The sequence below is a fragment of the Camelus bactrianus genome, chromosome 9 (genome assembly GCF_048773025.1).
Source record: "Camelus bactrianus isolate YW-2024 breed Bactrian camel chromosome 9, ASM4877302v1, whole genome shotgun sequence".
NCBI classification, from domain to species: domain Eukaryota; kingdom Metazoa; phylum Chordata; class Mammalia; order Artiodactyla; family Camelidae; genus Camelus; species Camelus bactrianus.
In genome coordinates, this window is record NC_133547.1 from 57,907,304 (window position 1) to 57,933,410 (window position 26,107).

The 26,107-nt window shown below is 49.4% G+C and overlaps 1 protein-coding gene across 1 annotated transcript; it reads left to right on the forward strand.

Moving 5' to 3' along the window:
- Positions 1–57: 57 nt before the first annotated feature.
- Positions 58–25,584, forward strand: CALB2 (calbindin 2). The gene is made up of 11 exons (XM_074370466.1): positions 58–214; positions 9,617–9,693; positions 12,240–12,329; positions 14,877–14,957; positions 19,249–19,305; positions 19,889–19,966; positions 20,507–20,562; positions 20,886–20,925; positions 21,096–21,149; positions 21,919–21,990; positions 24,890–25,584. The coding sequence occupies exons 1-11, from the start codon at positions 121–123 to the stop codon at positions 25,004–25,006; spliced, it is 816 nt and encodes a 271-aa protein (XP_074226567.1). The 5' UTR covers positions 58–120; the 3' UTR covers positions 25,007–25,584.
- The last annotated feature ends 523 nt before the right edge of the window (positions 25,585–26,107 follow it).

The following is a 26,107-nucleotide window of genomic DNA, read 5'->3' on the forward strand; positions in this document are numbered from 1 at the left end:
GGGCGCAGCCTCCGAACTGTATATAAAGGCAGCGTGGCGCGCAAGAGCTGGCCGAGTGCAGGAGCGAAGCCGGCGCGCAGGGAGAGCGCGGTGCTGCCTGAGGTCTAAGAGCGGCTCGCCATGGCTGGCCCGCAGCAGCAGCCCCCTTACCTGCACCTGGCCGAGCTGACGGCGTCCCAGTTCCTGGAGATCTGGAAACACTTTGACGCAGACGGTCAGTAGAGCTCCCAACTTGTCTGCCCACTCAACCCCAGGGGACCTGCGGTGGAAGGAAGGGGGCAATGATGATGCAGGCAGGTGTAAGATTGCCCCAGAGGGTGTTCTGGCCACCGAGACAGCTGAGGTCGAGTTTGGGAGACACCCGGCTGCCCGGGTGACAACTGTCAGGAACTTTTCTTTCCTGACAGAGATGACAGAGCCCATCAGCTTTTGCAGCCTCATTCTGGGCAAGTTGGAGCTTTCCCAGGGAGGAGGCCTCGGCAGACAAGGCTCCCTGTGACTCCCCCTGCCATCTTATCTTCCCTGCCTTTCCCTTCAAGGTAACATCCTGCCTTCAGCGGCTGCTGCCACAGATCTCAGAAGCCCATTCATTTCTTCCCTCAAGTTTCCCTGTTGAAAAGCAGCATAGCCCTGTGGCATCCTGGGGGCTGGGGCAAGCTAGTGGGGGTCTTGAAGGGGGTCCTCCCCAGCCTGTTTGGTGAGAACAAGAGCAGAAAGGGTATCGGGTTTTAGCATCCCCTGGGCTTCCTCTGCTCATTTTCCGTCCCTCACCGGCAAGCAGATCCCACCCACAGCAGCAGTGGGTGTGGTGGGGGGCAGGTTTTGGTGCCAGCCTGATATGTTCCTTCACGGTGATAATCCTGGGTGCTTTGGGTGACTCCTGTCTCTGGGTCGGGGGAGGCATAATCTTAAATGCTTCAGTGACCCACCCTCTGCTCTGCATGGTCTTGACACTGACTCACCCAAAAATTGAGGGCTGGGCTGAATGATGTTTGGAACCTCCAAGCACTGGGGTTCCAAGGGTCTATGATGGTCTGACTCTGACATAAATAGGACAACCCCCTGCCACCTTGCTTTAGAGGCTTCTGATATCACTGGAGACTTTCTCTCCACCACTCCAAAAAATTAAGTGATCTGATTTCCTTCTCAGAGGTCCTGGCTGGGGTGGGCAGCCAAAATGTTCTGGCATCTATGACCACTGGCAGGGTGGTGGCCCAGAGATTTTATCCTGGGATTGGGAGCTTGTGGGGGGATGGAAGCCAGAGGGAGGGTCAGGTGGAGACTCTCTCTAGTCTTCTCCCTTCCCTTTCTCACCTCGGCTGGGTGGGTGTAAAGGTGCCTAAACAGAGGCTGTCTGCCCAGCATGCTATGGAGAGGCACAGGTTAGTGTCTGGGTATAATCTTGAGTGAAGTTTTGTTCCCTTGGAGCCAACTGAGAAATCTAGGAGTGCAGAGAACTGGGCATGTGACACCTAGATTAGGACTGTGATTTGCCTATGAATTACTGGAGGAGATGGGTAGATTGCTAAATCTGTAAAATGGGGCTGAGGAGGGGTTGTACTTCCAAGCCCCAGCTCATGCCATAAAACTCCCTTGGGAGAAATGGCTGTGAGAAGATCACAGCCTCCCCACATTCCAGATGACATGCACATTCCCTAGGGATGCTCCTGCCAGTTTATCTGCACTAGAGACTTGAGTGATTCAAGGAAAGTTACCAAGTGGCCAAGGTCATGCCACCGGCCTCCTGCCAGATGAGTCAGCTATAAACAGAGGACTCCACAGTTCCACTCTCCCCCTCTTCTCGTGGGGACAACAAATAGCACTCTCGATAATCATGCAAATCCTCACATTTGTCTGAGACTCTGTACTTTTCAAAACACAGTTGCACCTTCTTGAGTCCTGCATGGCGAAGCTGTGGGCAGATTATCATTCTCCTTGTGCAGCTAAGGGAACAAACTGTGACTTCTCTGAGGTCAGGTATCGAGGTGGTGGCGGGGACTGGTTCCTGGCCAGCACTTATTCCCCAACTCTGGACACTCATGGAAGAGCCCCCCACCCAGCCTCGGAGGTGATGGGCAGTTCCTTTAATACTAGAAAGGGGTCCTAGATGTGGCTAGAGCATAGCTAAGCTAGAACTAGACCCAAGAGTCTTTAAAGACCCCCAAAGCCATTGTACCTGCTCCTATATGAAAGAGGAGCTAGATTGCTTCTTGGTTCCTCCCGGTGTCCCATTGCCCTCTCTGGTCACTGCTTCAGGGAAGTCCCAAGGACGGACCATGGACCTCACAGAGAAGGAAGGCAAAGAGGACTAAAATGCCAGAGATGGCACAGAGGTGATTTAGGAAAATGAGGATACAGCCAAATTGGAATTCCACTGAAGGACCCAGGATTGAGCTGTGGGTCACCCTGCTCTGGACCTTTCCTACCTGTCCCCTCCTGAACTCCCAAGGCTGCCAGGGAGCTCCTCCCCACCCCCCAAGGTGCTCCCTGCCCTAGCTGGGCCTCCTTCCTACTAACTCCATCTTCTGTTTTCATCTTGGGGTTTCTCCCCAACTCCAAGAATCCCCCTGCCACTCACAGAGTTAAAGAGCTCTGGGAAGACTCCTTTGCAGCTCACTGGGTCTCTGGAGTGAGCTCACTGGAGCCCAATTAGCCACGGGCAACAGGTAGAGGGAGCCCCACCCTTCTGGACTAGTAAACAGAGACTAGGAAGCTGCAGGAGGAGCTGGATTCCGAGGAGAGTGAGGATGGGGCAGGGGATCTGACCCTAACTCAGCTCATTTCTAAACAGGAGGAAGAGTCATCATCCTGGTGACTTTTGCCCAGAGTTTGATTATCTTCAGAATGATCATAAGCCTTGTGGTAGAGGAAGGAAGGAGCAGGTGTCTGGAGAGGGGGAAATTGGGACTAAAAGAGGCAACATTCTTTTCACAAGATCACATGGCCAAGTGAGAGGGTGGGGGGAATCCTATCTCCTAGTACCCCCCCCAACTCCTCCTCAGCAGTCAAACAAGGTCATGCACTTGGAAGGGTCCAGGTGTCATCTCTTAAAGGCAGAATTATGGAAGACGGCAGCTAAGGGTACCCTAGGAGCCAAGTGGGGCCTGGGCTCTTCCACGTATCACCTCCAGGCTCTGAGTGACCCTTACGTGCCCAACATGTCTGGGCCCACTGTTCTGTTGTTTCCTGGTCACTCCTTTGTCAGAAACTTTCTCACTCCCAGATCCAGGGGTCAGAGCGATGCCCAGCTCAGAATTCACACTGGCCTCTCTTTGTGGTTCTAAGCATACGGCCACCAGGCCCCTATTCTGCTAACGACCAGTAGGTCAGTGAGGAGCCAAGTTTTGCCCTGAGCCTTTGCTACCCTTTGGATGCAACTGCAAGTAGGGATGTCTTCTTTCCCAGAGGCCAGCAGACACTCACAGGACCACAGAGAGAATCCCACTCACTCCAAGAATCTATCCTACATGGATATACTTGTACATGTGCATAAAGTTCCATCAACGAGGGGGCCTATTACCGAGTTCTTCGGAATACTGAAATTTTGAGAAAGAATGTGCTTCCTTAGGGAACAGAAAAATAAATCCTGCTAATCTCTACAGTGGAATATTATACAACCAATGGAGCTTTTGTCTGACATGGAAAAATGTCCATGATGCATTATTAAGATTTTTTTAATTGTAGCAGGACACTATTACAGTGTGAACCCATTTTTGCTATTAATGAAACATGTATGCTGGAAAATATTTGAAAGAACAGAACAGTAGTGGTCCTCTCTGCAGAGTAGATGATGTCAAATTAAAAGGCCTTTTTTCCTTTAACTTTCTAAGTTAATTTCCACAGCGTTTGAAATTTTACAAGAGCATGTGTTCCTTGTATACTCAGAAAAACAAAATAACTTTATGGGCACCTTCCTCTTGTCGTCAAAAGACATATATATAAGCTGCAGGTGTGGGGACCTGCAGTCTTCTGAGCCTTTTTCTGCCTCCAGGTGGCCATGTTGATGCAGTGGGCTCTCAAAGCCATGCACAGGGACGGAGCTTTGTTCCTTATCCATGTGTCCTCGAGGACTTTGACAATTAGTGACATGAAGGACCACGACGAGTGAGGAAGGCCCTTCCCAGTCTTCCCTCCTCTGCCCTCTTATACCCAGTGGTAATAACAGAAAGCATCCTCCAAACCCACCCATCACAGGGGCCACTGGCCAGACCCAGGGTACCCCGGCAGGCTCTCCCAGAGCACGAGTTACTGCTGAGTTTGTGTCCCTGGTCGGGGAATGGGAGGAAGGCTGAACAGCAGGTGGAGAGAGGTCTGTCTGTGCTGGAATTCTAAAAGAAGGTTTTTGGAATACTAGAAAGACCTGCCCAAACAGGGTTGCAAAAGCTCCAGTATATATTAAGCATTTACACAAATAGTGCAACTGTTACTATGCAATACAACTGTGCTATTCATAAGATAATTATAGGATTTATAAAAATGATTGCTTCTCAGCACATTAAAGTCGGACAGGACTGGTGCCTGGAACCAAGGTCAAAGTTGTCCGAGTGAGGCTTCCTTTTAACCCTGTCTGCGTTTCTCTGTGGGGTCCTTGTGTCTCAGGCATGTCAGGACTGCGCGTTCTTCGGGAGCAGCCTCCTGTCCCACCTGCGGTAAGCCTGAGGACTAAGTCCCCCACCTCACCTCCACTTTCACCCCCAAGCCCCCCTCTTGTTTTGCCAGCCCTGCACCGGGTGCCCTCTGCAAGCATCTCATGCCCCACGGCCCAGCCTCTCGGAGGGTGATTGCACCAGCCAAGGCAGGGGTGGAGTGGAGGGGGTGGCAGCTGCATCTGAGAAGAGCTGGGGCTCCCTGGGGAGGCAGCTGTGGGGCGTTTTCACAAACAAGCCCGCCTCACCAGGGCAGCCACCAACCCGGCGATCCCACATCCCTGCCCTACTCCTTGTTTATCCCCTTCTAGACTTCAGCAGTTTCACTAGCTGATCCCCTGGGGGAGGTTCCCAGGGCTAAGGAGACCCCTTTGGGAAATCTCTTCCAATGCCCAGGGAGCCAGAATTAATAGAGCATGCAGGCGTGAGGCTCTTCAAGAACTGGGCCTCCCCAACTCTGGCCCCAGGGGGGTCTGTCCTGGCTGATTGCATCAGATCCCGCCTTTGCCCAGCCGGTCCCAGCTGGGGCCTCTGGCTTCAGCCCTCTCCGCCCCGCTCTTTGGCTCTCTGCTCTCTCCCCTCCTCTGTCGCCCAATCTGCCCCATCCTTCTGGCCTCCTCCAAGCCTGGGAATCGGCCCAGCATTAGGCTACCAGATGTCCACGGGTTCAGGGGACCCAGGCCAGCTCCGGGGCCATTGTTGCAGAAGCAGCATGGCCCAGAAACACAGATGAAAAGTCAAGTGTCTGAACATTCATCCAGTAGCTGTTCGCACTGGGTTTTTCCCTTCAGGAGCCACCAGGAGAAGTGTGCGCATGTGCGTGTGTGTATGTGCGTGTGCATGTGTGCATGTGCGTGTGCGTGTATGACTGACAAAGAGAAAAACCAATACAAATACAGATATGAGCAGAGCCTGAATAGAAGGAGAACAGGCTGTTAGCTGGGACTGACTCTCTCTCCCCTCAAACTCCTCTCTAACACGACGCCAGTAACACCCGTTTGCTTACGTGGCAGAGTCCTGAAGACCAGACAGGGTGGAGAGTGGACAGCTCTTTGTAAATGGTGTGCACCATGCCAAGTACTATTAATGCGGGAGCAGAGCTAAGGAAGCCAATTTCTTGCCCTAAAGGGTGGTATCTGGCCCACAGGAACTCGTACTGGAGGGTAGAGGGCTATTTGCCCTTCCATGAATTTGGACAGCCAGGAGGCCTGGCCTCATGAACACCTTCTTGTTTAGTTAACAAAGAGTCTGAAACTGCATAACTTCCCTCCTTGGTTTTCTCCAAACTCCACATCACAGATTAACACAGACTGGTGAACACCACACCGCCGTGGCCCTAAGCCCGTGCTTCTCAAACTTGAGCACCCAGAGGGGCTTGTTCAAGAACCGATTTTCTGGGCCTCATTCCCAACAATCCTAATTCGGCAGGTCTGGGGTGGGTCTGGGAATCTGCATTTCTAACGAGCTCCCTGGTGATGCTGACACCATCAGGCCCCAACCACTCTTGAACAGCGCTGGTCTAGGCCCCCCGTGTTCAGAGAGGTGCCGTCACTTGTCAATAGGGAACCCTGGTCTACCATCTCGGGGTGCACACCAGCCAGCCCCCCACCTCAACTTCGAATGTGAAGCCAAAGGCACAGTCTCTCTAGGGAGGAGGCGCTCACGTTCAAAAACGGTGGTTCTCCAAAGTTCACGCTCCTACGTTGTTAAAATACGTTGTTAAAAGTCCTGGCTGAGCAGCTCTGGGGTGGGACCTGGGATTCTGCATTTCCAACAAGCTCCCAGGTCATTCCAAACCTACTGTTCCACAGACCACTCTTGGAACGGCAAGTCCTCATACTCCAGACCTACCTAATTAGAATCTCCATTTTAATAGGCTCCCTAGGTAATTCCTGCACACCTTAAAATTTGAGACACACTGCTCTAAAATAGTCCTTTACCCTGACTGCATGTCAGCATCACCTGGAGAGCTTTGAAAACATGCCCACGAGACATTCCCACCCCTCCAATTAAATCAGACGCTCTGGGGGTGGGGCCCCAGGCAGTGGTGCTGTTTTAAAAGTTTCCCAGGTGATTCTAACACACAGCCTGGGCTGAGAACCTGGACTCTGAAGCTTTAGTCATGCTGGAACTCTTTGGCCCAAAGGGTTTACAGCCATGGATTGGTTTGGAAGAACTTAAGAGCATAGGGTATAAAAATGCTGTTTACCATTTATGTTGGATTTTACATTTTTCCAGAATGCTTTCCCAGTCTTACCTTGTATGGCTGTCATAATGGCTATAAAGCTTTGGGTTTTTTGTTTTTGTTTTTCAAAAGGATAAATAGTTTTGAGAGTAAATAGTTATACCAATTTTAGAGATCAAGAAACTGAGGCTCCAGGAGATTGACTTCCTTGACAATGCATGGACAGTCACAGAGCTGGTGGTAGAATTACCCTTCTTACTGAGGTTCCTCTCACCTGTTCAACTCTCAGAAAATCTGTACACACAAATCTCAGTGAGAAATAAGCCCCTTTCCACTGTGGGGCAGGGCATACTTCAGTCAAGGCTTTCCAAGTGTCTGGTCAGATTAATTGTAAAGTGTTGTCTCACTTTACATTTGGGCAAATTGAGGCACAAAGGGGATGAAGACTAGGATAAGGAAGGATGCAGGGTCCCTGACTCCACCCAGCCCCATCTCCCTAATGTTCACAGGATGTGGTTTGATACTGAGGTTGGGGGTGATGGTTGCTATGGTAACCTTATGGTCCATCCTATTGGTAATCATAAGGATGATAACTACATCCTGATCAATGCCCATCACATGAGAGTTGCATGGTGGCCAGTCACCCCACCCACTGTAAGAGGGTCAGAGGAAAAGCAAACCACTTGCCCAGTGCTGAAGTCTACCCTGGAAGCAGGTGGGCCAACCTGTCCCCCGCTCCCCGCCTTGGATAATAGGTGCCTCCTGGGTGATGGGTGGGGAGTTGCCCTGAGGGAAGCCAAAATAGCAAAGACCTTTCCTCCCTGCAGCCCCTGCTCTTGGGGAACAGGCCTGTATCTAAAGTTGGCCATACCTCCCTGAGCTCCGGCCACGATGTTGAGCAGTTGTTCAGCTCAGAAAATAAAGACTTGTGGGAATGAACCACAGAGATTGTGGCAGAATCTCTGGCATGGCAAGAGGGGTTCATCCAGTCTCTGGGAGCCTCGGGCTGCCCAGGCTGCTCAAGCTAGATTCAGGGAGGAGCTTCTTTCCAACGGGGAACTAGCCCAGCTCCTGTCCCCCCTCCCTGCCTCTGCTAGGACTTCTCAGTGAGGCCTTCCCTGCCCACCCTGTCCAAGTAGCCCTGGTGGGTAATTTCAGCTGCCTCCTAAAACCCTCACGAAACAGACTCACACCCACTGACTCACGTGTCTGCCCAGCCCTGGCCCAGGCCCACCTCGGAGGCCTCTGCTACGTGGAACACCAGTGCATGCTCTCAGTGTGAGCTCTTGCTCCCCACCGCAACCCCAGCCTTGGGCTTCTGAAGCTGCCCCTGGACCCAGAGCTGAGCTCAGCTTCCTGCCTGAGAAATAGAAGAACAGCCTGATCACTGCAGGGAGTGACCGGGGAGAGAAAAGTACTCACTCCTCCAACTCAGAGGCACCATCACCTGGACAACTGTCTTTTTGCCTAGAAAGCCCTTCCTCCCTCCCCTCCTCACTCCCCCACTCCAGCTGGCTCGCAGGCTGTGAGCACACATGCATGAAAATTCCAGCTCTCCTGAGAGGCTTAGCAGAACATCCTAGAATAAAAATGACCACTCTAGCCGAGGGGGCAAAAGGGAACTCAAGTCTCGTCCCCCCACCCCCACCCCGGCGCAATTACAATCCTCTCTTTTCCCTGCAGATGAAAATACATAATGTGTCACATGATTCTCTCCACACACTATTTATTGTGGCATCTCCCCCACTAGAAGGCGCCGCTAAGGTTATTCATTCCACAGACCTCAGAGCACCCCCTGCTCATCACTGCAGTGGTGGCCTCCCGTGTGCCTGATTCCTGTGATGACCCCCTCCGGTGCCCCTATCCCATAGGAAAGATGCCCTACCTTTCTCTCCACTCTTACCTTCTGCATTATTCCCTGGAGCTGCCCTAACAAAGTACAACAAGCCAGGTGGCGTAAAACCACAAAAATGTATTCTCTCACAGTTCTGGAGGGTTGAAGTCCAAAATCAAGGTGTTGGTTCCAGGCTCTGAGGAGTAATGTGTTCCACGTCTCTCTCCTGCCTCCTGGTAGTTGCAATCCACAGTCCTCCTTAGCTTGGAGATGCGTGACTCTAATCTCTGCCTCTGTCTTCACGCAGCCTTCTTCCTTGTGTCTCTGTCTTCACATGTGCTTCTTAGAAGGACACCAGTCATTGGATTTAGGGCCCACCTCATCTGGTATGACCTCATCTTAACTAATTACATATGCAAAGGCCCTATTTCCAAATAAGGTCACATTCTGAGTTCCAGGTGGACATGGATCTGGGAGGACACTCTTCAACTCAGTACATCCTCCTACCCCGAAGACCCAAGTTCTGACTCTGACTTCAATTTGCCCTAGTGACCATGGCTTGCCACCTGGTGACAAACCTCAAGGTTGATGACCTGTTGTCCCCTGTCATCTCCAGTGCCTGCTGCCTGCCCACCTGGTTATGGACAGACAGCTCCCAGCTCCTGCTCCCTCTGCTGGAAGGCCCAGCAGCTGGTCCCTCCCAGTATTCTCTGACTACTGAATGTATACCCCGAAGACAACATGGTTATTCATCCTGGATCTCTATGGTTGCAAATGCCCAGAGGGCAAGACCCACATCCCTAACAGTCCAGGGCTGGCCCACATACCTGCTTGATGACCAATGAGAACTACTTATCTGTGAAGCCCCTGACTTCCCACCCCACCCAACTACCATAAGTCTTACTACTTAGCTCTGAGCATCATGGCTTTTTTTCTTTGCTATCTTTGCAGGAAATGGGTATATTGAAGGTAAAGAGCTAGAAAACTTTTTCCAAGAACTGGAGAAGGCAAGAAAAGGCTCTGGCATGGTAAGCCCACCCCTCTCTCCTATTGTTCGGGATTTTCAGTCATCCTGATTATGGCTTTGAGCATTGTCTGTCCTAGATCATGCATTTCATCAGCGGGCCTGACATCTCTGGTCTTGACCCTTAGGGTTTTTAAAAATTAGAATACTCCCTCAAAAGAGTACCTTACCTCACTATCTTTGGGTGTCTGGGATGGAGGGGTGTTCATGGGCATCAGGGATTGATGAACCCTCCAAAACTGCAGAACTCTGTATTTGTGTATGTGTGTATAAAAAGTGTTTTCTTAGGGAAGAGTCTATAATCTATCTAAGACGCTCGGGGGTTCGTGACTCAAGATTGGATGCCTAGTGGGTTTCAACTGCCTTTATTTAAGACTGGAGTTTTTCAGCCTCCGCACTACTGACATCTGGGGCCAGATGACTCTGTCATGGAGGGGCTGTCCTTGGCATGGTAGGATGGTAAGCAGTAACCCTGGCCTCTACCCATGAGATGCCAGTAGCATCCCTTTTAAATTGTGACTATCTCCAGACATTGCTAAATGTCTCCTGCAGGGGGTGTAGAATGATCCCAATGAGAGAACCACTGTTCTAGGCTGACAGGCTGGAACTTCGGCAGAGACCTAGAAGAAAAATGAGGATTGCTCCAAACCAAGTATCTGAACCAGACTGTACTGGTTGACCTCGTGTGTGATGTCAGACTGCCCTTCCTGGCCTGCCCAAAGTGGCTCCAAGTCACATCCCAGCCCCTTAATGGCAGGCACATTGTTCCCGCTGGTGTCAACCTGGCACTACTGAGTTCACTAAAGCCTTTTGGGGGAGCGTCTGAAATACTGAAAACATAAGGTGATTAGAGCTAGGGTGCTGTGACTTCCGTGTCTGGTTCTCAAATATATGGAGTCAGACCCATTCTCTCCCATCAGCTCCCAAGGGTCCTTGGTGGGGGGTGGGAGGTCTCTCTACTCTTCCATGCTGCATGTCTGTTGGCCAATCCACTGCTCATTAGCAAGTCTTTGTGGAGCATTTTGGGAGATGAGTCATAAATCCACTGGTGAGCACCTGGTCTAAAGCTTGGCAACCCACCCCAAAGAAGAGGGCGTCAAGTGATGGGCTTAAGTGATGCAGGTGATTCATGGGTTTGTTTATTAACAGTCCCCCATCACCCTCATTACTAGGATAATGAAGCCTGGATCACAGAAAGCACAGGCTTCACAACTGGTTCTGGGCTCACGGGATAGACAGAGGAATGTGTTATTATGAAAAGCTTCAAATCTGAAATACTTCTCTCAGTCATTCCCTTCCTCAGATGGCATCAGGTGTGATTTTCTAGTCTATCAACAACCATCTCAACTAACATCATCCCAGACTGGTTCTCAGAGCAGCTGCTATGTGGGAGAAAGAAAACTGGCCTTGGAAAGCAGGAGCCATGAGTTCAAATTCTGACGATTTTAACGGGTGACCTCAGGAGAAGTCACTTCATCTCAGCCTCCATTTGTCTGTAAAATGGGACTAACCTCATGGGGACTGCTGTGAAAATTAAATAGGACAGCCACACTTATGATAAGGGCCTAGGATCATTCCATGCACATTTGTAAATGTAAAGCAATGCATATTCATAAACAAATAAATGCTAGTAAATGACCCCAGTTCCAAAGGTAAAAATAAAATAAAAACCAAAAACCAAAAACGAAAAAATAAACAATAGAAGGGATTCAGAAAAGACTCTAAGAATTGGTAGAATTCCCCTTGGCCCAATCCTAGTAAACACATAACCCACCAGAAAGTCATCAGAAAAGCAAAGCAGCAGCATCAAATGCCAAGTTGATTCATCATTGATTAGGGATAAGGAAGAGCTCGTTAATGCAAATAATTAATCAGCAGCACCCCAAACCAAGAGAAGTTCTGACAACTTCAAAAGAGCCCTAGATATAAGTTAGGTGATGGCCCAAATGAACTTTTGAAGTTCTTTGCCTTTTTAGCAGTCACATTCACCTAGTGGACTATTTAAATGACACCTTGGCTTATGAAGACATTCTCTTCACATTCTTCCAGGCATAAAATCAGAGTGAAAAATATTTTGGAATTGCCAGTTCATCTTTAGAGAGGAAAATGAGCAATTCACCTTGCTCTAAGCAGAACCCACTGGGGGCCACTGGAATAAGGTGGACTTATTAGAAGCTGCCTTAGTAAAATGTTGGAGCCTGAGCTCTCACATCCCAGTGATGGGAACAGTCCTCACCCTTCTGACAGGGTTGTGGTTTAATCCGTCTCAAAGGCAAAGGGGCATGTTTAATTACATGGTACAGAGCATGTCCACATGTCCTGTTCCCCTCTGAAAATTATGTGAATGAGCCTTGAAGAGAAGTTAGATTTGGAGGGACCTGGGAAAATCTGGGTGCATCCCTGATTACTCAGAGCACTGGCTCGACCTGGTTCCATACCTGCGTATTTGGGGCATAAAGTGCTTCCCCACCATTGCTGCATCGAGAGGGTGAGAGAGCCATGGTTCTCAGGGGACCCAGAGCACAATCAGCACCCTTTATCTTTCTGCAGATGTCAAAGAGTGACAATTTTGGGGAGAAGATGAAGGAATTCATGCAGAAGTACGACAAGAATTCAGATGGGAAAATCGAGATGTCGGAGGTGGGTCCTACTGTCCTGCTAAGAGCTAAGTGAGAGGGGACTACAATCACCTGTGCCGCTTCCATGTACAAGCATCCTTCTAGAGACCTGAAAGAGGTGGCAGTCTTACAGCCCCACTCCCACCCCCACCCCCAGCACCTAGGCTGATCAAAGAGAACAGATGGGTCTTTTTCTTTGTCTCACAAGGAAACAGGAAGCAACAAACACTAAGACAGGGATGAAGACCTTAAATGCTCTCAGGGTCCAACAGGTGTTGTAAATGTGTGATTACCTCAACTTAAGACAGAAGACAGGGTGAAGACTGGGGGACAGGACAGCCCATGCCCCACCTAAGGGCATCCAAAGGTGTGTGTGGGTATATATTCATATGTGCATAGATATATACAAATTGTTAAAAGATAAATGGAGGCATATCAAAAATTGTAAGAGTTTGAGCAAAGATCAATTTGAATGGGCAGTACCAAACTAGAACTAGTTAGGGACACTCCACCAACAGGAGCTAAGGGAAGGACTTTTATAGAGACGAGACAGAAGCAAAGCAAGGAAATCATTTGACTGGCTATCACCTAAGTGGTTGCATTATGCACGAAAGCCTAGCTGGCTGCTTTGGCTGTTTGTTTAGATTTTGGTTTCCTTACGTGGGCTATTAAGGCATCAAGGCCACCTCAGTCTAATGGCTTCCTTGTGTAATTTTACAATTTGCATATACACACATACTTGTGTCTTGGTCTAACCAAACACCTCTGGCAATCAGTTTGCAGACCATAATCCAGTGGTCCAGAATGATCATGGCGGCACACAAAGGAGGGCATCGCTCCTCTCAGGGTGGGCTAGTTGCCATGATGCTAGGTCAGTGCTCAGGAAGCAGAGACTGAGACAGAGATTCAAGTGGGCAGGATTTATTGAGGGAGAAGTCCTCAAGAGAAGGGAAGAGAGAACACAGGGAAGGGCAGAAGAAGTGAAGCAAGGATATGGTCTCAGCTGGAGCCTAGCCTTGATCTCAGTGTGGGGGCTCCAGAGTGTGGATTGTGCCACAGAGTTGGTCCCACCTCGAAGCAAGAGCTAGGATGGTCCTTTGTACCCCTGTGTTAATCAGGCCGTGGTTGCAGGCTGTCCCCTGCAGGGTGAAGGATGCAGGGAGGATGGCTGGGCAGCCCTGGTTTGATGGAGGGCATTTCTCCAGCAGGGGGCAGCTATGAGCCACTAGCAGTCAACCTTCACAGCAGCTGAGGGATGGCCAACCGCCCAGGTAAAGGTGATGTGGGAAAGGCACCAAGAGCATCCACTCTCGTTGCCTCAACTGCAAGTCTCAAATGGCCTTAAACCAGGAGTCGGCAGGCTTTTTCTGTAAAGATCCAGACCATGGTCAACGTTTTAGGGTTTGCAAGCCATGCAGTCTCTGTCACAACTCTTCAACTCTGCCACTGTGGCACAAAAACCACCACAAACAATATGTAAATGAAGGGCACTGCCATGGCCCAATACAAGTTTATTTACAGAAACAGGCTTCAGGCCAGGTTTGGCTCTTGGGCCACAATTTACCAACTTGTGGCTTAAACTCTGAGAGGCTCCTAAAGAGAAAGGCCATGGGGAGAGTTGGCTCCTGGTGAAGGAGGCCAGGTCTCCAGCCCTGCTTCTCTGCAGTTCTCTTGGTTCTGTTCTCTAAAACGGCTTCATCCTCAGGCTCACACATAGCAAGCTGGCCGCAGCAGTTTCAGGCATCACATCCAGACACAGCCACGCCCTGATGCAGAAAGGACCCATCTCATGTGGTCCCTGAGAAGAGCAAGGAAACCTTTCCCATAAGTACCCTCAGCAGACCTCCCCTCACATCTCATTGGCCAAGACTAGGTCACATGCCTATGCATAAGCCAATCACTGGCCAGGGAAGTGGGATTAGCACAGTTAGCTGAGACTAGTTAGGATTTACCTATGACTCAAGTATGCTGGGAGCAGAGAAGAGGGGGAAGGCCAGCTGGGTGTGCAGCCAACAGTGTTTGCTTCACAAGAGTATTTGTATTTTTTTTAAAAATCAGATTTGTTGTGGGATAATTTACATACAATAAACAGCATTGATTTGAAGTGTAAAATTCCACGAGTTTAGACAGTTGTATATTGTAATCACCACCGCAATCAAGACACAGCATTTCGATCACCCCTAAAAGGTTCCTCTGCCAGGTGCAGGCCATCCTGCACCGGCAACCACCAATCTCAGATTAGTCTTCATTTTCTAGAATTGTGTATATGTATATATGATCATATATATATATATATGATCATCTGTTAAGTATTGAGTCTGAATATTTGCATCTTAAAATGACACCACTTTCTGTCCCTCCAGCTGCTTCGACCTGAAAGTCTGGGGTGACCCAGAAGCATCCTTCTTCCCCATTGCAGGGCTGTTCTCAAGGAAGGAAGCAAAATGGAGCAAAATTTGACTCCCACGCTGCCTTGCCACTGGCTATTTTCCATCCTTCCTACAGGAAAGTTGGTCTGCTCCCTGGCCGGGCTCTCCATAATGTAACTGTCCCTCTCTGACCCCCACAGCTGGCGCAGATCCTGCCGACCGAGGAGAACTTCCTTCTGTGCTTCAGGCAGCACGTGGGCTCCAGCACTGAGTTTATGGAGGTGAGACCAAGATGCTGGCTTCTGTCTTACACATTGGGACCTGCCTTTCTCTCATGTTCAAAGCCAAGCCCACCCAATGGCTGGAAATGGTCCCTGAAAGACACTAAACCCCTTCTGAGTAGCTCAGCTACTCCATGGGCCAGCAGCATCCATGTCACCATCACCTGGGTGCTTGTTAGAAATACAGAGTCCCTGACCCACTGACTCAGAATCTGCATTTTAGCAAAATCCCCAGGTGATGTGTGTGCACATTAAAGTGAGGGGAATAAGGTGAGAAGTAAGCATGGGTGAAGTTCCTTTGGGAAATAACGTGTACACACTGGCTCCCATTTGGGGGATTTGTCATAGATATTTGCATATTACAGGCTCTGAGAAATCCTGCAGTAAAGAGATTTGTCTCACTCAGTTTGCCTCCAGACTCTCCTATACTTTCTTCTCACTCAATAGCATTGTGTCCCTGGAAGTCCCAGTTCCAAGGAGCCTTTGTGGGAAGGATGGATTTACATACCATCCTAAAGCTGAAAAAGATAAGTGAGAATTCCAGTTTCCAATATCTTCCAGACTTGATCTCAGACTGTGGTCTGGGCTTCCCTGCTCACCTTTAAAATGGACATGGTCGTCTTTGCAGTAGCAATGCTTTCAGGTTCTCACATGAAATAGGACATCCAAATTCATGTCTTTTGAGTAATATTCAACCAATAGACTGAACCATATGAAACTGCTCCTATTTAAACAGTCTTTATTTACAAAAATTGGAAACTCTATATCGTCTAACCAAATACATTACTAATGCTGATGCCCAGCAAACCACGAATTATCTTTTGCTATTTTGGGGGGGCTCTGCATCCTAGCCATTTAATGTATGTGTCTCTCAGGGTAAAATTCAACCAGTACCACCCACCCACCCACCCCTGCACACACACTGCCTGCTGTGATAAACAGTGACTGGCCTTCAACACGACTGAGTCGCCCTTCGTCACGTTAAATCCATTTCCAGCCACTGGTAATCCCCTCTCCGTGCTTCACTGCGTAAAAACGACTGGAGAGCCAGTCCAGAACCACAAGTGACTTTGAGCTCCCCACGTGGATAGAAAGTCAGTTAGAAATAATGGATTCTCAGCGCAGAAGGCTTATTTTTTAAGTGGCAGCTTGCCTAAGCATCAGATATGGATTTAATTTTACAGTGCTTTGAAGGATTTTCTCTATTTTTTTTTCAAGATGGCAAAATTCCATACGCTGATAATTGACATGTTGGATTCTGTTCTTAGGCCTCATCTTGCCTGTCTAGGAAGAAAAGTCTGCATATACTTAGAACTTGTCAGGGTGCTGCTTGCGTGAGGGTCAGTTTTTCTGTCTATAGAAAAGAGAGTGTTTATATCAGACTGCTCCCTTTCTGATAGGAAGGCAGCCAAAGATTGGCCCCTCTTCCACCTGTGATCTGGAAAATGGGGATGATAGCTTGCAAAGGGCAGAGATACTTAAAGAGGAGCAAAAAAACCCAAAAAAAACAAAAACAAAAACTCCCTCTCTCTCTAAATCATTAGTGGTTTCTCTCTCTGTAGTTGACATGGTTCCATATTCTCACCTGCCTTTATCCTTTAAGCCCCCGCGTAACTACTGAGCCAACACCACCCTGCTCCCTCGAATTTCCTGGGGCCCTCCCCAACCATCCTACAGGACCATCCCCCTCCCAGGGTTGTCCATGTGTTCTGTCTTTATCAGCTGGAAACATGAAATGGCCCCCCGGCAGCCCTGAAAGGCTTGTGCTGACAGATGGCTCCCATCTTACTGCTCAGCATAACATTTTAATTTCTAATTTTAGTGACAACTCAGGATTTCTTTGAGATTTCACAAAGCCCGGGTCTCTTGAACTCTTTTCCTTGAGTGAGAAGAAAATAATGACCCACGATGGCTGAGCGCAAAGTGCTGGAGGGGAAGAGAAGTCCAGCACGAGCCCGTGGGGGTGCGGTGGGGGTGCGGTGGATCTAGGGAGGGAGGGAGAAAGGGAGGTCAGACCTGCTGGGATGATCTCACTCTGAAAGCAGCTGGATGCTTTGCTCTCTGCTAGGACTGGGGTCCCTTCAGGTTATCCTCCTTTTAGGCAATGTAGGGGGTGCTGCCTTTTTACCCAGTCAAGACTCAGCCTAGATAAATTCTAATGCACTAAATGCATGCAGGTGGTTGGTGAAGTCATATTTGAAAATCTGCACATATTTCTTTGTGCTTTCTTAAAGGCAGGCTTTCAAGGAATGGGAAGGAATATTTTGATTGAATCAGGCATTTTTCCCCAAAGAAAATACTCTCTCCTAATCAAAAACCATCTACCCAAGGTGTATGTAGAATAATCCATTCTTTTTTTGGAACTTGGTCATGTCTCATAACTTAAAAAAAAAAAAATCAGGAACAAATTTCTTGAGCTACTACTGTACCATGAAAATTGCACAGCCTTGTTTACTGGTATGGAAGAAAATTCTAAAAAATCTATAAATTCTCAGACTCCTGACAATAAAAGGGGGACATAATGTGGAGAAATCAAGGAGGCAGGAGATCAAATTTGGGAAAAGAATTAGTGCCTGCTGACTCTCAGAAAATCAAGTGTTGCTGGTGTCCAGGTGTGCAGTTTGGAGCTGGGGGAGAAAGGAATAAAAATCAAGGGAAGAAAACTTGAAAGAAAATCTAAGAACTATGATCAGGCACCAAAATAGACCAAAGATTAAGGAAACACTGTTCTCTGGGCCTTTTGTCACAGATACACCCTCCTCTGCCCCTCAGCATGGTAATTCCCTTCTACCCACAGATGGCTTAAATAAAAGGCTGGGGCTTCAGGACAGTTGCATTCAAGACCAGCTTTTGTCAAGACCACTGTATTAGTTACCTATTGGTGCATAACAAATTACCCTCCAAAATTTAGCAGCCTAAGGCAACAAGCATTTATTATCTCACAGTTTCTGTGGTTACAAATTTAGGAACAGGTTAGCCAAGTGGTTTTGGCTCAGAGTCTCATAAAATTGAGGTCAAGATGTCAACTGGGCTGCAGTCACCTGAAAGGTTGACTGGAGCTGGGAGGTGCACCAAGATGGTGCCCTCACATGGCTGTTGGCAAGAGGCCTCAGTTCCTCACTACATGAGCCTTTCCATAGGGCTGCTTAAGTATCCTCCTTACAAGGTGGCAGCTGACCTCCTCCAAGAGTGAGTGATCCAAGAGAGAGAACAGGAAGGAGCCTCAATGTCTTTGTGACTTAGTCTTGGAAGTCACACACAGTCACATCTGCCATATTCTATTCATTGGACGTGACTCAGTAAGTTCAATCCACATACAAGGAGGGGGAAACTAGGCTCTAAACCACTACAACTATTTTCCCTTGTTTCTCCTGTGTGATGTCTGCTCCTGCTCAAATGGCTAGAATAGAGAGGAAGGAGGTGGTCAGACCCCTATCACTTGCTGAAGCTCTGCTTCTCTTTGGTCCTCCAGATGCTGTGGTCAGCAGGCAGTCCCCTGATTCCTCACAGGGACCCAACACATGCACTGAATAACTGGGACTTGGATCAGAGCCCAAAACCAGTATAGGACAAGACACATGGAGGGATCGAATGTCCAGGCCTAGGTCACATGCCTATCTCTAGACATGGGTCGGCCCCTCTTGAACCACATGGAATGAGTATGAGAGAGGGGTGGCTTCCTAAAAAGAGGCGGGGAGATGCTTTTTTTAGAAAGGAGGAGGAGTGGCCTTGGGACAGTCTCAACAAACTGATTACGCTTCAGGCATGGCTGCCACATGGATCACGATGGAGGGGAGAGGAGGCAGTACAGTGAAGAGTAACCAAAGCCTGTTCCTGCCCCTTCCAGAGGGTTCTTACCCTTGCCCCAAGCTCCCACTCAGGGGATGAATAAGAAGCTTCCAGAACAGTAAAAAGGGCACCCAATATACCCACAGCAAAAATGGGATCCACCAGATCCTAATGCTAGTCTTGGTAAAAATCTGTCTGGTTAGCACCTTAGAAAACCATAAGCCTGGTTACAAGATGACCCAAATAGACATTCAGGCCAGGCCTGTAGCCAGTTAAGAGTTAGGACACCTTGTCCCCACAGTTTTTTTCCCTTCTCTATGTGACTTTGGCCAAGACACTTTCTCTTATTTCTTCAGCTGCAGCATGGAAGGGCCTGGGTTAGACCATCTCCATGTCCCCATCCCACCTGAATATCAAGACCTGGCCTGGCCCATTAAAGGGAGGTGGAGGGAGGCTTGTAGGTGTGCACAGGTCTCTGAATACACTGACATTCCCGTTGCAGGCATGGCGGAAGTATGACACAGACAGAAGCGGCTACATCGAAGCCAACGAGCTCAAGGTAGGATGGGCCTTGGGCAGGGCGGGGAGGGCGCAGAGAATGGTGAGGCCAGAGTGGTGGTGGTTTTAAGGAACCTGGGGAGGAGGAGACGTTGGGTGAGGAATATGGGTTGGTGGTCTGCTGAGGAATACTCAAGTCTGGCTCTGAACTGTTGGACTTGTTCAGCCGTGTGAAATCAGTAACATGGAGCTGTGGGGCCATAAAGTTCAACCAATTCACACTCCTCTGAACATTGGGGCCCAGGAGAGGCATCCTCAAGGCACCCCAGCAATTTGGACTTCCAGCTTGTATGTCTACTCCTAAATTCCTCAGGAACCAGGGGTCCCCGGGCACTGCTTAGCTATGTGTCCTGGACTCTCTCAGGAGAGCCAGTCTCCACCACCTGTCCTATGGGGTGAGGTTACATCCAGGAGCTACCTCCACCCTTCAGGGTGACTCCACAGCATTGCGGGGCGAGGGAACTGTGAGGCTGTAAGCTATGCAAATGGCAGAAGGCAATGTCAAAGTGACTGAATGAACAGGTAAGTGAGTGATGGATGGACTGACTGAGTCAGGAGCTCTCAAGACACCCTTTGTATTCCAGGGATTCCTGTCTGATCTGCTGAAGAAGGCGAACCGGCCATATGACGAACTCAAGCTCCAAGAGTACACCCAAACCATAGTGAGTGGCCAAAAGTAGTACTCCTCCCCAGGGGCGCAGGACATGGGCCCCAATCTGGTGGGATTCTGGGCTTGCAGGGTCTTTAGCTGGCTGATTCTTGAGGCCCTGGTGAAGTGACTCCTAGTGACAGCCAGCTAAAGGGATGCTAGTTCATGGCCCTCCCAACCCTCTCTCTGAGGTCACCACATAGCCAGGTGCTCCTGGGCCAGCATGTGACCAGAGCATCTGTTTGCATGACAATGTCTCCAGCTAGGGGAGAGGATAAACTTGGGGAGGGTGGGCCTCTGGTTCTGGCCTGCTCTCCTCTGCAGCCCAGTCCCTGAGCTGGGGAGAGGGTAGCAGTGACCTAGTGCCTGCTGATTCCCCAGTGACCGTGCCTGATTTAGACCATGCTGGCCCTGCCTCCAGGTGACCTCAGAGGACACACGGACACGCTGCCCCCAGCGTCCTTCCTCTCCAATATAGGGGGTGGCAGGTCAAGGTCCCCTATGAAAGGAGGTCAAAGCAAATAACCCAGGCACCACTTTCTGTCCCCAACAGCTACGGATGTTTGACCTGAACGGGGATGGCAAATTGGGCCTCTCGGAGATGTCCCGGTAAGTGCCTGTCCTCACTCACCCCAGCATCACTTTTCCCAAGACTGCTGCAGATCACACCTGTGCTGCCGTATCACTAAGATTAACCAGTGGATACAGTGACAGGTCAGGGGTCACGAAGCTCAAATCAAAGTTAGAGGAAATCATGATCATCACCTCAATGCTCCGTCTCCCTCTTTTTAGCACCTTCCACTGACTCCTGATTATTAAGTGCTCAGGGATCGTTTCCATAACTCTGGATACTAAGTCTGCATCCTCTCTGGTCTGAGTTGCTTTTGCCTCTTCTCTGTCCCCTAATCGCTACTCTAACGTTCTCTTCCCAGACTCTTGCCTGTACAGGAAAACTTCCTGCTTAAATTTCAGGTAAAAGAGCCACTTTGCTTTTCTTCAATTCTTCCCTTCCCCTTGTCCCTCTGTGCTCACCTTTCCACCCTCCTGTCCCGACTCAACACACACACACACACACACACACACACACACACACACACTTTGCAAGGCTGTGGCTTCTCACTCTAATACCTTGGGCCTTTCAGGGCATGAAGCTGACTTCGGAGGAGTTCAACGCAATCTTCGCATTTTACGACAAGGTAAGACGGAGGATGGTGTGGACAGAGGAGGAGGTGGCCCAGCACCAGGGGAGCCCCCGATCAGAATGGCTCACCGTGGTCCTTGGGAATAGACAAGCTGTTGGAGTGGCAGCCCGGGCCATGTAGTTTCTTCCTGTCTCTCTGGGTTCCCTGCGGCATCTTCTGCTTAGTCAGAAGATAAAAGTCCTTCACAATCTGTGGCCTGGGGACCCAAGGTTTTGTTCCTTAAAAGTACAGGAGAGAATAGCTCGTGGAAGAGGGTTATGCTCAGAGTTGGGGTGCGATTGCACTGTTGGGGCCTAAGAGGAGGACGTGCTCAGTACTGCTCCCTGGGTGCCAGGTCATAATCTTGTCTTTCTAGGCAGTGGGGAGTGAGAGGCCCTCCTTACCACCATCACCTCTCCCTTAGCCGCCCCCTGCCTGCAGCACTCCAGTGGTCTTCCTTAGAACCAAAGGGTTGGGGGTAGACTTTAAATAGCCCCTGTGTACACCCTGATATCTAACTGTGGGATTCGACACCCAGGGAGTTAGCTAAATGCTTCCTGAGCCTCATTTACATTTTCAACACAAATGACAAACACCAGGATGAATAATTTGCCCTGTGCCCTCCCTTCCTGCAGTGACTGGTAAAGTTATTGGTTATTGGTTACTGGATATCTTGGCATCTCCTTTTGCACAGAGTAAAGACTGTTAGCAAAAGTTAGACTCTGGCCAGGGGCTGTGGGGCCTGAGGCCTGAGGCTCTGTGCTGACCCTCTGCTCCCTGCCAGGACGGAAGTGGCTACATTGATGAGAATGAGCTGGACGCCCTTCTGAAGGATCTGTACGAGAAAAACAAGAAGGTGAGCAAAGGAGCCTGGGGTGGGGAACTGTCCCGGCGGGAAGGTGGGGACAATGCAGTGGAGTGCATTTTGCTCCTCTCTGGTCACCCATCACAAGGCAACGGCAGTTTTTTGGTTTGGTTTTTTTTTTTTTTTTTTTCCTGGTTGAATTGATTTTTTTTTTAAAAAACCACTCATCACATAAAGTTTGCCATCTTAACCATTTTAAGTGTACAATTCAGTTGCACTGAGTACATTCACTGTGCAACCATCCCCACTGTCCAGCATCGTCCCAGGATGAAACTCTGTACCCATTCAACAGTAACTCCCCCTTACTCCCTCCTGCCCCCAGCCACTGGCACCCACCATTCCACTTCCTGCCTCTATGAACCTGATGGCTCTAGATACTTCACATAAGTGGGATCAGACAGTATTTGTTTTTCTGTGTCTGGCTTATTTCACTTACTGGAACGTCCTCAAAGTTCCTCCATGTTGCAGCCTGAGCCGCAATTCCCTTCCTTTTTAAGGCTGAATAACATCCCACAGTGTGTCTATCCCACATTTTGTTGATCTGTTCCTCCACAGACAAGACACTTGGGTTGCTTCCACCTGTGTGCTAATGCCAATAATGTGGCTGTGAGGCAATGGCAATTCTGATGTGGCCCAGTTCTTGGAAGCGGCAGCCACATGGCCAGCAAAAAGACTTTTCACATATGGAGCGATCTGAGAGAGCAGGGCCCGGAGGGAGGCGCGGGTATTCTGAATTGACTGCAGAATCTGGAGCTGGGGAAGAGGGTCACTGAAGAATGTGTTTCCTCGAAGAGAAGGCTGGGAACTGAACTCTTACTACTTTTCCCCATTGTGTTGCCTCTTGGACAGACCCGGGGGCTCATCTGGGTGCCCGGGATGGGAGGATGCAGGTGGAACAGGAACCAGGAGACGAGTTTTGGCAGCCGTCTTCCTTTACCTCCTGGAAAATCTTTCTCAGAGCAAACGGTTTTGGTGCTTTCTTTAATTAGATGAGGAATGAGCTCTAATTTTTTGTGTTGTCTGACTGCCTGGGCCATCAGGCAAGAGCTAAATTTAATGCTCACTTTCAGAGAAAAAAAATCATTGCTGCCTCTGAGCCTATCTATCTCCCTTTCCAATTGCCTTCCGACCTCTTAATTGTTATCCTGAATATTATCCTTCATTTCTTTCACCCTAAATTTATTTTTTTCCTTTACAATACCTACCATTGCTTTTTGAAAGAGGAGGAAAATAAATCGTAAGTAAGCAAATACGTCCTAGGAAGAAGGAGGTACTCACCAAGTGTTTGAACTTGGTACATTTTTTTTTTGGGCACCAAATTCTAGGAGATAATTATTTGTGCATCCCTATATGTGCAAGAAATGTTGAGCAGCATAATGAAAATACCTTTAACTGCAATGGACATCACCTGCATGGATGGGGATTCGGTTTCTGAGTTGATTAATGTTTGGGGCTCCTGAGGGACAGGTTGACGGGCTCAAACTTTGCTATTTCTCAGCACTCCTAAGACAACTGCAACTCGCTAAAGCCTTCCCTAGCTTCAAGCAATACTTCCAGGCACAGAAAGCAAGCAGCCTACGCCCTCCATTCTGCTAAAGCTCTTGATCCCACACTGAACCGGAGGGTTTTCTCAAGCTCAGGGTTCATATATGGGGTCCCTTCCTTGGCTCCTAATTGAGTGGTAGATCGCTCGGGCACACCCCAGTGTCATAGACTAGGCAACACTTCCAGGAACTTCACTACTTTAGGGAAGATGCCCCCTCAAAGCTAGAGATGCTTGCAGCATGCCTTGGGGCTGGGTGGTGGCACAAACCCAGAAATCAGTAACAAGAGTGGATGTCTCCAAACAATGCAATGAAAGACTGACCTTTGAGCACCAAGAAAGCCATAATGGAGGACAAATGAGCCAGGGAAAAAATTACATAGACTTCAGGACTCAGGGGACTAAGGATATTTGGTAGTTTTGGCCCCATCCTTTAGCCAATACCCTAGTCTTTACACCTCAGTTTTTTTCATTCACTGAATGGGGATAATGACCCATTAGCCTGGAAGGGGAAGTATTTAAAAAAAAAAAAAAAAGACCTGCCAATATATTCAATACAAAAGGAGAAGGAGAAAGAGGAAGGAAGGAGGGAAAGAAAAAGATAGTTGTTTAAGTGACTTTGCTACATTTCAGAACTATTGGCTATTTGCAGCCAAAGCAACACAAGGTGTATGGGATGGCGGTGTTCTGTTTAATGCTGGCCTCCGCTTTATATGAGACTAAGGGTATATGTTGGTGAGTAACCTGTCTCAGTAGCATCTGAAGGCCACGAGGAGCCAGTACACAGGAAGTCGGCTGGTGGGCTTTGCCACCAGAGGAGATGGGAGTTAGAATCCTATGGTCCAGGGGACCTGAAAACAAACCGGGGTGCTTCCCTGGCATTCTCCTCCTCACCTGCAGGGCCTCAGATTGAGTAAATGGAGGCCCAACGAGGTAGAGGAATTTATACAAGTTATGCAGAGATAATGAGTGTCACCAATAGCTACTGCTTTTTGGGAGCACATGCCGTGGGCCAGGCACTGTGCTAAGTGTTGTCAATGTTCGTTTCCTCATCTAATCATCGAAACACCTCACTGAGGCAGGTTTATTATTGTACCCACTTTACAGATGAGGCAGCTCAGACTCAGAAAGGTTGAATCCTTTCTCCAAAGCAATGCAGCCAGTGAGTGTAAGGGAGAGGGTTTTCACCCAGGGCTTTCTGACTCCAGAGCCCATGCTTTTTACGCCTTTAAGTCACTTGCCCTGAGACGGGATAAGGGAAAGGTCCTGCTTGGCATGTCTGTGAATGATCAGGCGGGCCTTTAGGTGGGGCAGTCCTCTGAGCCTGCTCTTCTCTACGTCTCCTAGGAAATGAACATCCAGCAGCTCACCAACTACAGAAAGAGTGTCATGTCCTTGGCCGAGGCGGGGAGGCTCTACCGTAAGGACCTGGAGATTGTCCTCTGCAGTGAGCCCCCCATGTAATAGGGGAACACGGGCTGCTGCTCCACCTCCCCTAACCCCTGCCCCCACTGCCCTGCCACTCCCACCCAGACCCAGAGATCCTAAGCACCCCTCTGACTGCCCCTGCCACCTACACACAGCAGCCTATAAAGCAGGAAAGAAGAGGTGGAGGGGCTGCTGACTGATGGGCCTCTGGTGCCCCCTCCAGCCCAACCCTGACTGATGGGCACAGCGCCCGGCCTGCAGCGGGGCATCAACCGTGTGGGAGGTGGCGGGGGCACAGCTGAGGGGTCCCTGGTTCTCTTTGCTGTGATGCATGAGCTCTTTCGCTGTACGATTTAGGCTCCTATGTCCAACGGAGCAGACCCTCCCCTCTCTCGCTCTCCTCTGCCTCTCCCCCGGGCTACTACCCACCCTCCTGAGCCCCTGGGCTCCCTGCGCCACCTTGCTCATGGTGTAGCTGTCTTCTTGGCATTCCTTGTTCGTGGAAGGCACTGGCCCAGTCCTTGTCCTCTTGACTCGGTGTGCCCCTTTTCCCTTGGGTCTCTTGTTTACCAAAGAAGAGTTTACAGACAATAAAAAGGAAATGTTCTGCTGTGGAGGCTCTCCCACTTCTGATGGAGTGGACACCTTTATCCCCACAATAAGCTCCCTTCAGGACAAAGAGGGCGGGTGCGTAGGGAGGGTGTTGGGACCACCCACCTGGGGTGTAAGCACCAGAAGCAGGGGTGGAGGACCCCAGGACTCTGGGCTCTCCATCCCCACTCACTGCCTGCTCTCAACAGCCTGTCACTTCTGTCTCCACGTCTGTCTTTATGTCTCTGAGATTCTATCAGAAGTTACCAGTTCACTGAAAGTTTACTAAGTGCCAGGTGCTAGATAGCGTGCAATACAGCTCACCTGTGGTATCTCTCTCAGTCCTTAGAGAGAGGTGCCAGGATTGTCTCCGCTGTACAGACGAGAAAACTCAAGATTGAAGAGGTTAAATAATGAGTCCCACGTCTTAGGGCTGGTTGGCAGCAGAGCCGGGGTGTGAATCCTGCAGATTGGACCCACATTCTCTGCAGTAGGGATACCAATGGTCCTTGGCAACAGTGGGACTAGGTAATCTCCACCAAGCGG